The sequence below is a fragment of the Juglans regia genome, chromosome 5 (genome assembly GCF_001411555.2).
Source record: "Juglans regia cultivar Chandler chromosome 5, Walnut 2.0, whole genome shotgun sequence".
Taxonomy (NCBI): domain Eukaryota; kingdom Viridiplantae; phylum Streptophyta; class Magnoliopsida; order Fagales; family Juglandaceae; genus Juglans; species Juglans regia.
This window is the reverse complement of record NC_049905.1, coordinates 6091268-6102552: the sequence shown is the minus strand read 5'-3', so window position 1 is coordinate 6102552 and position 11285 is coordinate 6091268. Positions and strand designations below refer to the sequence as shown.

At 41.5% G+C, this 11285-nt stretch overlaps 1 protein-coding gene across 1 annotated transcript; it reads right to left on the bottom strand.

The window, feature by feature from the left end:
- Positions 1–8155: 8155 nt before the first annotated feature.
- Positions 8156–10935, bottom strand: LOC108987778 (cation/H(+) antiporter 3-like). The gene is made up of 3 exons (XM_018960789.2): positions 10681–10935; positions 9509–10510; positions 8156–9280 (listed from the first exon to the last, which is right to left on the bottom strand). Exons 1-3 carry the CDS (start codon positions 10933–10935, stop codon positions 8156–8158), a joined length of 2382 nt encoding a protein of 793 aa, XP_018816334.2.
- Positions 10936–11285: the final 350 nt, after the last annotated feature.

Sequence of the window (11285 nt, the reverse complement as noted above, 5' to 3'; positions counted from 1 at the left end):
GCATCTTCTACACATTGCTTAATGACATCTACCCGAAAGCAAGTGCTAGGATCTTCTAGAAATCTCATTGCTTAGTAGATGTTGAACATAACCTTTTTCTTGTTTACTCTCAATATTAATTCACCCTTTTGAATATCAATTAATGCCCTTCCCGTAGCCAAGAATGGTCAGCCAAGAAATAATCGATCTTCTTGGTCTTCCTTCATATCTAACACCACAAAATCAGCAGAAAAAATAAATTTATCTACCTTTACCAATACGTCTTCTATGATTCTACATGGGTGCTTGATGAATCGATCTGCTAGTTGTAAAAAATGGTTGTTTGGTTCATCTCTCCAAATCCTAATTTCCTGCAAACAGAAAGTGACATAAGATTAATGTTAGCACCAAGATCACATAAAACTTTATCAAAAAATGAATTTTCAATAGTGCATGGTAAAGTGAAACTCCTCGGATCTTTTAATTTTTGAGGCACTTTCTTTTGGTGGATTTTTTTGTCATGAAGACGATACCAGATCTGGGTTGCTAGAGGGTGGTAGAGAGAGGTGTTATGGTGGGGCATGATAGAGCATGACGGCACTAGGGAAAAAATAGCCTACAGCCTTCGGGAATGGGGATTTTAGGGAGAGGAAGACAGTGGTGAGTTTGAGGGAGGAAAAGGAAGCTTTGAGATGGTTTCGCAAGGGAGAAGCTCAGCCTATTTATAGGCCAAGTGGGGGTCCTCGACAATCGCAGTCGCCATTGCGATTGGGGTGGTGGATAGCGCGGAGTGTGCGAGAGACCCAAGCATGGCACGCTACCAATGGCCATCAGCTACAGTGAGCCATTTCCATGGCTGAAATAGTCATGGGTTGAGAAGAGGGGGGGGGGAAAAGCTGGACGTAGGGCTCACGAGTTAGGGATGATGGGCGGTGGTGTAGGGTGGTGGTGAGGTGTTCACAGTGGAGGACGCGTGGCGAGGCAAGGCTGGTGGTAAGGGGTGGCAAGCTCACGGGTCTGAAGCAACGGGAGGAGGAAGAAGAAAAGAAAGAGAGAAGAGAAAGAGAGGGTGCGGCGCTAGGGGGGAAAACCAAAAAGTGATAGGGTTTTCACCCTTCAATGCTGAAACAACATTGTTTCAGGGGTTGGGAAAAAATTTTCTCCGTACCCAAAACAACGTTGTTTTGAGATGGAAAGGACTGGCTTCCCTTAAGCCACACGGGCTCGACCCAAATTCCACACTTTACTCAACCTAAAAACTCACAACACCATACACAAGTCCCCTTTCCTAACCCACTACGCCAAAAGACCCAAAAAAGAATAATAGACATAAAAAACAAGAAATAAAATAAAAAAAGCTAAAACAACCAATAATACTATTTAAATAAATAAAAACACAGATTTTGGGATCTCACAAGTATCTTGCTCTCATGATCTTCACTGCGAGTGGCCTTTCTCCTTAGTGATTTTCGCATATTTCTTTATGCACCTCCCTCATTACATTTTCGGCTTCCCCCTTCGAGATGCACCTTAACAATGGGGTCGAAAAATCTCATATGTATAGTGTCCCATCTATCATGGTGAACCAAATTACCCTGCTTCTGACTTTCCTTGCTTCCTCCCGAGGGGTGGGAATATTTTTGGTTTTTAGGTATTTGATTATATTAGCCGCCCACCATGGAATGCTTTCTCCAACCTCATAGGCATCCTTCCCTATGGTCGGTGTATCAATAGCCCGGAGGCTGACGTCCCACGGCAAAGTTTCTTCCTGCTTTGCCGAGGCTGCTCATGCCAGCCGATCGGCTTTCCAATTGTCTCCTTGAGGAATCCGCTCGATTCGAAAATATCGAAGCCAACTGCACCTTTTGTGAACCTGATGGATGCACTTTATTAGCTTTTGTCCTTTCGCCAAATACTCTATTGTGATTTGGCCAACCACAACTTGCGAGTTTGCTTTCATCTCAACCTCTTCCCCTCCTGAAGTCTTTGCTATGGCTAACCCCGTGAGCACTACTTCATATTCGGCTTCGCTGTTTGTCACTTTGAAGTTCAGTCATATTGCATGATTCGACTCAACCCCATCGCCTGTCACCATTTGGACGCCTATGTCACCTTCTGCTCGACAAAATGATCCATCGACATACACTTGCCATGACATCTTCTCGAGAGCCTTGGACACTTCCTCTTAGAAATTCATAAATTCCGCTACAAAGCCGGCCAAGACTTGTCATTTGATAGCGTCAAGTATTCCTTCAATTGTACGAACACCTCCTCACATTTGGAGTTCCAGCCTTGGGCCTTCTTCAGTACTTGGAAGAAAATGAGGTACTTGTCTGTCGATCGGGACTCGAATCTGTTGAGGGTCGCTATCCTCCCTACCAACTTTTGTACCTCATTCAACGGTGCTAAAAACTTAATCAGCTTATAATTTTGACTTCCAAGCGCAGAAGCTGTCAAAGTAATACAAAAGTAAATCTCAAGATCGAATTCACAGGGACAATGTGAATTAAACAAACATTTCATAATCACAAGATAACATATTACCGCTTATGGTGACAAGAAATTTCGAGAATATAAGAAAGTGTTAAACTAAAAGATCTAGCAATGAACACAAAAAGTATGAAATGAGAAATAAATTTCAAAGGTAGTCCACTAACTATATCGACAACAAAATGGAGGCTATTTACTAAAGAAGTGTGGACTGAATTAAGAGTAAAATTATTGGTTGTTTTGGAAGTTCAAGCACAAGTAAAACTGAAAATAAATGTGAATTTATGTTTCTAAAATTACCAAGAACCAAGAGATTTAGAGGAAATGTGTAGAAATTGAATTAAACTTGTAAGAAACAATAAAACAAACACTTGAGATGCAATTTAAGCCCACTGATTTGGTGATGAATTTACTTCTCTTTTCATTTTCTCTCAACCATTCTCTTATTCCTAAAAATCATGGTCGGATAATATAGCAATGAGCCACAATTTTTTAGCCTAATAAAACTAGTTGACAGATTATATAACAACTGTAAAATAGTGAAAGAAAAACATCAAAGTCTTGTTACTTGGTCAAGTATAATTGTGCATTTACGTCTGCAACTAAGCTAAATCAATAATAAAGAACTTCAATCCTTTCTAGATGCAAATTGAAATATAATCCAACAATTGAATCATCAAAATCACATAACATTATAGAAAATCCAACTCGAAACAGTCATGGGTTACTCCTTAAATCCCAAGCTAAAAGTCTAGCTTATCATCTCTAGATTAGCAAAATGCCCAAAAAGGATAAACCCTAACATCGGAAGTTGCTATCTAAACAAAATTGTAGAAGAAAAATAAAGTTCTGAATGACGCCCAAAAAAATGACAGAAAGAAAAGTAAACTGGGGCTCCCAAAAAAATGCAGTTGCCCCCTCAGGAATGCGAATCGACCTAGAGAAAAAGAGGCCTCTCTTCTGTGTGATTCTGCTGCTGGTCCTGTAAGACCACGTCATGCGCATTTCACATGGTTTACGCAGCTTTACTCTCTCTCTCTCTCTCTCTCTCTCTTCGTGAGACCACTTCGTACTGCTTTTCTCATGCGTGAGTCCCCTGTGCTCCAAGAATTGTTGGGTGGTTCACGTCCTCTGCCATTCCTTTGCACACTCCAAAGCACTTCACAAGGGACCACCGAAGGGGCATCTCAACAAGGGTTAGGAAATAATTGTTGTATAGCTCTTTTATTTTTCTTTCCATAAATGCCCTGCACATATAAGTATGATATAAGTGTTTAATTATTTTAGAGGTAAATGTGAAACTTTTGTATGCAAAATACTGGCATCAATTGATTTGGGGTCCGATACTAAAATTTGATGTGTAATTAAGTAGCTTAACTCTTATTTGATGAAACATATCATTCACTTAAACAATTTAATTATGCATTTTTAACACTTTATCATCTGTCGATCGAGACTCGAATTTATTGAGGGTCGCTATCCTCCCTACCAACTTCTGTACCTCATTCAAATTCATGGGCGACTTCATTTTTATGATTGCCAGTAATTTCTCAAGATTTGCTTCGATGTCAACCCCATAAATTTTCTCAATTGCACTCCGAATGCGCACTTAGTTGAATTAAGTTTCATCTTGTATTAATGTAAGACGCCGAAGGTTTCCCTTAGATCCTCCACATGCTGTTTGAACTCCATACTTTTCACCAATACGTCATCCACGTGCACCTCCATGCTTCGGGCTATCTGATGTTTGAACATCTTGATGACAAGTCTCTGGTATATTGCTTCTCATTCTTCAGGCCAAAATGCATGACCTTGAAGTAGTACAATCCCCGATTGGTTATGAAAGTTGTCTTTTCTTGGTCGACCTGAATCATCTTGATTTGGTTATACCCTAAATAGGCATCCATGAAGCTCAATACTTTATGCCCCACCGTGGCGTCAACTGACAAGTCTATTCATGGAAGAGGAAAGCTATCATTTGGATAAGCCTTGTTAAGGTCCATAAAGTCTACGCACATCCACCACTTCCCGTTGGACTTTTTCACCAACACTACGTTTGACAACCACTTAGGGTATTAAGTTTCTCTGATGAACTCGGTTACTAACAGCTGATCTACCTCCTCTGCAATCGCCTTGTACTTCTCAGAGCTAAATTTATTTTCTTCTGTTTAGTTGGCCGTACGTCTGGGCTGACATTCAACTTATGCTTTATAACATCCTCGTCAACTCCTGGCATGTTCTTATGACTCCATGCGAAGACATCTTTTTGCTCAAGGAGAAGTTGTGTTAGTTGCCACATTTTATCTCTCGTAATTTTGGTTTTGATCTTTACATAGTTCTCTGATTGGGCTGGATCAAAGTTGACAAGCTCTAAGGATTCGTTTGCTTCTCCTTGTCTCAAGGCTTCTTCGTCTTTTTTTGCTACCTCAGTCATAAATATTTCTGGTCGTGGTGGGATGAGGACTGCGACAACGCCTTATCTCAGTTCGACTACTTTCACATCTCTCTCCTTTTACCTGAGCTCCTAAACGTAGCATTCTCAGATAAGTACTTGCTCACTGTGGACTTCAGCAATCCTCACCTTTGTGGGGAACTTGATTTTCAGATGATAGGTGAGGTGATTGCCCTGAAAGCATTCAATGTGGGTCGACTAATGATAGCGTTATACGCTGATCGTATCCTCACCATTAAGAATTATGTCATGGTGGGGGTCTGTCCCTACTGACAATAGTAGTGAGATAGACCTTATGGGCTGCAATTCTTCCCCAATGAACCCTTTCAAAGTAGTCGGTGCTGGGCGTAGCAGGTCTTCACTGATTCCCTTTCTTGTGAAGGCGTCCCAGAACAAGACGTCTGCTGAACTCCCATTATCGATCAATATCCTCCGCATGGTATAATTCGCTACCAACATTGTCACTACCAATGTGTCATCATGCAGGTAAACTACTACTCAACAATCATCATCGTAAAAAGAGATTGTGGGAGAGACTTGTATTCTAGGCTGCTTGACAGGTCTTTCTACATTGTATACTTCCTCGTACCTTGCCCACCTAGCATACGCCTTCCTCCCGGAGGAAGTTGGGCCACCTCCTGCATATCCTCAGCCATCATTTGTATCTCTCCTAGTGGTGGATGTCTTTAATCTGTGTCCTGCCTAGGATGCCGATCACGCGGTTCCTGTGATCTCTTTCCTCTTTTGGTGGTCCTCTCATTCTTGGGCTCTCGCTTTGTTAGGGATTACGTTCTTATTTCCTGTCGCTCGAACGCCGTGGTGGAGTAGTGTTCCTAGCAACAATACGCTCTAGCTTGCCATTGCCCCTCGTCTCTACAATCTTTTGTTTTAGTGTGTGGCAATCTTCAGTTCTATGCCTGCTTGCATTGTGGTAAATGCAATACTTCTGGGCCTATCACCCATGATCCTCGCCACGCCTGGTCTCTTTTACCTTAACTTGGTTATGCACACTAGAATAATGTACATGATTGCCGCTATGTTGTCCTATGTGAGTGTCTCGCCTTCCTTCGTGTTGGCTTCTCCTCGCCTTCTGCCCTTCACCTTCTGCCTTCCTTCCCGATTTCTTCTTGGACCCCCCCCTTCGGCACATGCTTTTCCTTTCGCTCCGATCTAGTAGTTAAGGCAATTAGCATATCTTCGACGTTGACGAATTTGTCTGCCCTGTCTATAAATTCTCATAAAGTGGAGGGAGTCTTCCTCGTCCACTTAGCCATAAAAGCACTCCTTAGCCAAATCCCCCGAGCAGAGTGGCCAACGTGATCTTTTTATCTTGGTTGTCAGCTGTCATTCTCTCCTTAGAACAGTGCCAGATATGCTTTCGAGCTCTCCTCTTCCCTTTGCTTTACAGTTAATAGGTATGCTGCCGGCCTCCTTCGCCTTCGACTGGCTATAAACTGGGTTAAGAATTGCCTGCCTAGTTTTTCAAAGTTGTCTATGGATCTCGGCTACAATGCCCCAAACCACCCTCAGGGCATTCCCTTCAAAGTCAAGGGGAAAACCCTACATGCAATCTCTCCAGGGAACCCATGGAGTGCCATGTGAGCTTTGAAGGTTTCCAAATACTCCACTGGGTCTTTAGATCCATCGTACATATCTATCAATGGACTTTGAACTTCCGTGACAACGGTACTGCCATGATTTTTGCGTTGTATGTCAGACTGGTGCTGGTCAGCAACTGATCAACTGAGGAAGATGTCCCTATTTTCTTGGTCATCTCCTCATACTTATTCATTAGGCTACACTGGTCATGATGCATCTTTTTTGTTTCCTCATTTTCCTAAGGAGGCTTATTTGCCCTAGCGCTATGTGCCTCCATCTCAATCCTATAAGCCTGGCTGGGCACAATGTCCTCTCTTGATGGCCCGTTCTTTGCTCTAAGGGCATCGTTCTCTTTCTGCAGCGACTCCACCTTGGTAGTAAGTTTCTTCACTACTTCTTCCATCTCTACGAACCTTCCCTCCATATATCGTGACGTCACTTCCTGGTCTCTAGTTGCTTGAGATCGAGTAGTGGTGGGCATGTGAAAAACATGCTGGTTGTAGGACAAATGGATCCCACAGACGGTGCTTATTATTAAGGATGTGTTTCACAGCTTCTCACATACGATCATTTGCAACCAAAGAGGAAAAAGGCTTGGGGATTCAGGTTAATGCCTTTGATGCCTAAGTCAATGAAGGTAATGAGATTTCTCTAGCAATTCATTCAGATGGGTTCATAATCATACCTGGATGATATAAATAAAGCTCACAACTTTCCTATTAATACGCGATAACTATCTCACCTGTTATTTGCAATTCAAGCCTTCAGAATATTGTGGCTTAGCTTATTTTTAAATGAGCCGATAGCCCTTTCATCTCGAAGTTCTCGGGTTGTTGTTCCTCTAGCTCTAGCCAGAATATGCTTGGATTGGGTTAGGCCTTGGATCAACTAAATTATCTAGCCGTGCTATAGCCCATGCCCATGATAATACCCAGTAGACCCCCAAGAAAGGATTAGGCCCCTTCCAATGTCCATCCAAACTTTATAAGGACCTAATTTAGAGAGATAGAGATTGTAATATGCGTGAAATATTTAATTAAGACAGACATGGCTAATTAATACTGAATAAATAATGTTCCCTAAATTCCCACATAGCGAATACATCACCCTATATGTATATTATATGTATCCTGACTATAATAATTGAGTTATAAGAAGATCTGGTTGGCGAAAATGCATGTTAAACGTGGCTGAATAAGTAGTCGAGATCTTCTAGATTAATTCTTGATCGAACTCTAGGGACACCTAAAATGGGAGAGAGATAGGCCTAGAGTTACCAAAGTTTTAAACTTATAATGCATTTTTTTAAATTCGAATAACTCACAATTAATTAACACTATACTATATGCACATTAATTTCGTTAATTACAAATTTGAAGTTATAAGCGCGCAGCATGCAGCAGCAACGTCGGGCTACAAAATCAAGGGCAAACTTTGAATTTCTTAGTCATGAATACAAATATCAAAAGTTGCCAATCACGCATCGGTCGAACATCTTTCACCCAGCTCCATCTGAAAAGGATAGAACATGATGAGAAAAGCTAGCTAGGGATGGAATTAATTTATATTCCATATTTGTGAAGGTTAAAAGGTCGAGAAGTCCCTGATGATCAGCTTCCACAGCCATGATTAAAATTAGGTCTTCTTTTTTTGTTGTTGAATCACCAAAACAGAAGTCTTGCTGTTGAAATCTGAGGAGGCCAGCAAGTCTCCGAGAATCCCCAGCTCCGGGAATTCATTCCATTCTGCAAGCCCTGATGTCTGTGTGGAATTGCTTTTGTCTCTTCTACCTACTATAATAAGATCGTACTCGTCCACCATTGAACGAACAATCATTGCCGTCTGAGGCCCATCTCTCACTCTCTCCTCTAAGTATATCACATATTCCTGACCCACATTGTTCATTTTAACATCTTTCAGTACCTCATTGTCAAGCAATTTGTCCCAAAGTGTAATATCTTCACTGTCGGAGGTAACAAAATGAACCACAGTCAAGGTGATGTTGTTGTCATTGGCCATGCGTTTGGCAAAAGTTAATGCCTCTCGATCATCATTTCCACCCACGAAGATCATTGCCACAGAAAAATGTGACTTTGATGCAATAACCTTGGAGCTCGTCGAATGGCCGCCACGATCAACGAGGATCCCGACAGAACATGGAGCAATGTCAAGGACACTGTTATTCAAAGTCCTTACACTACTATCCTCCGATTGGATAGACCCATCCACCGACCATTTTCTGTGGAATGGGAGCACTATGAGGGAAGCTAGCTTGTCCAGTGCGAGAGTACAGATGTCTTCATGCATGAACTTGGTTGGAGTGATTGCTGTGAAACAGTATGTTGCAACACCAGCTCGATTATTTTTTTTAAAGTTATTGAAGGCGCTGATGACATTCTCTGAATAAGCGGATGTTTTGGACAGAGTCTTTTTCTTCATCTCGTGGGAGATAAAAATAGGAGAGGACCGGCCAATTAGCTCGATAAGGTGAAGCACGTAAATGCCAAGAGGTCTCTCTCTAGTAGGGCATGAGGATTCTAGTAGTTTGATTGCCGCAACAATGTTTTCAGGCTTGTGAATGCAGACCAGGATTCGGAGCTCTGCATTTCTTTTGTTATGCATAATATTTCTTTTCTGGTAGCCTGCATATTTCCTTGAAGGATCGTACAGGTATTTCACCATAACTGGTGCAATGACTGCATTCAAGAGGATCGCGATATTTGACAAAGTGAGCGCTGGGCCCGTCTGGACTGCTTGCGGCTAATAAAATGTGACAAAAAATAAAAAAATTAGTGAATAGAGAAAGCTCACTACAAAAAAATATCACGAATTATAAGCGATGAGAATGACTATTTATGAAACATATTTATTTTGATAAAAAATAATTAATTTTATAAAAAATAACTAATCACAAGTGAGCAATTCTTGTGATGAAGGTAATTTCATCTCGTAGGAGGAAAAGAAAAAAGAAAAAGGATAGCCAAGTACCTCGGTATCTCTGAATTGGGTATTGAGGGCGAGGTGGATTTCACCTTTGGAACTCAAAATGAGAGCGAGTGCTAGAGCATCATTTAAGGGCATTTTGGTGTACAAGAGAGTAACCATACACCCAATCATTTTGGCAGAAAAAGTGAAGAAAATGAGCAGTACATTGAATGTCATGAAGCTGTCATTGAATTTGATCAAACGCAGATCTGTCCTCATCGCACATGTAGTCACAAAGAGCGGCAAAAACACATCTTGATTGAAGTAGTAAAACTTTCTGATTATTGCAGATCCCAAAGGGGGTCCATCTGGCACTGCCAAACTCAGAATCACAGGTCCAAACAAGAATGACGCATGGAACCACTGAGAAAGCAATCCCGAAAAAAGCATTAACATCAGGATTAGTTGAAGATGTGTGCGTTTTACAGGCCTGCCTTCGGGTGTTTGCCTGATTACCCAAAACATTGCCGGTCGAAAAGCAAACACAACGACAGTAACATAGGTAATGCTTGATGATACACTTATCGCCGCGCCCACCATGCCTTTCTCCCGACTAACTTTAGCCATTGAGGCAAGCCAGAGAAGAAAGAAGCCAAACATGTCACTGACCAATGCTGCAGATAGGCCTAATTGTCCCAGTTCAGAATTCAGGATCTTGAGGCTCTCAAGAAGGTATACTACCACTGGAAATGGAGTTAGACAATTTAGTGCTGTTTCAAATGGAAGGCCAGTCGCTTCTTCTGCGGTTAGCCAATATCTTCTTAGTGTCACTTGGACTGTGAAGCCAACTAGCAAAGGAAACATTATGCAGGCAATACCAGCAAACAAGGATTTTCTTCCCACTCTGTTTATCACTCCCGCATCCATTTTCACCCCACTCATAAACGTAAAGAGTATGTGACCAAAGGTAGCTATCATTCCCACTATTTCTTGATTTCTATCCGAGAACAAAGCCTTGAATATTCCGAGGTTCCCCAGGACTGAAGGACCGAGGATTATGCCAGCCTGATCATCAACATATAATAAATTAAAGGAGTGTCTTCTATTCATCAACATATATATATATATATAAATATATATATAGTACTCTATCAAATATTAATATAAATATATGTGAATGTTCGATCGAATAAAAGAAAGAGTACTGGAAGACGTGGAGATGAGAGAGCACATACAATAAGTTGTGAGGTGAATTCAGGGATTCCATATGGCTTAAGAATGCAATGGGTGAAGCGCGTGATGGCGAAAATAACAACCATCTGAAGCTCAAGCAATGGCAGTGTAGAAGGAATCGTCCCAGAACGAAAGTAGTTCGAAAAACCTGATGAATGGATCTCGGAGGGAATACGAATGCATTCTTTTATGGTCATCTTGTAGGTTCCATTATAATACGAGGTTGGAGCGCCGGGCAGCGGAGATTGTCCTGCCATGCTGCTAGCCGCTGGTGTCTGCACTAGCTAGTCTCTCTTGGTCTAATTAATTTCTTCAATCTAAGAAAAATGAGGAAGAAAGAAAGAAAGAAATGCACGAGGAATGATGACCATGGGAAGTTGGATTTTTTTTTTTTCCCTGTTTCCTCCATAGAATTTCTATCCATCTGTTCTGTTAAGGCATGCATTAATGTCGGTAAACCGGACCTTATTGCCTGTTTTGGGTTAAACACTTGTTCTGAAACTAACTAAATTGTTAACCTCCATAGCTCTAGCTAGGCCGCTTAAGCCGATTTAAGAAAAAAAAAGAAACAGTTCATATGTATCATCAAAAAGGCTGTTGGGAAGGC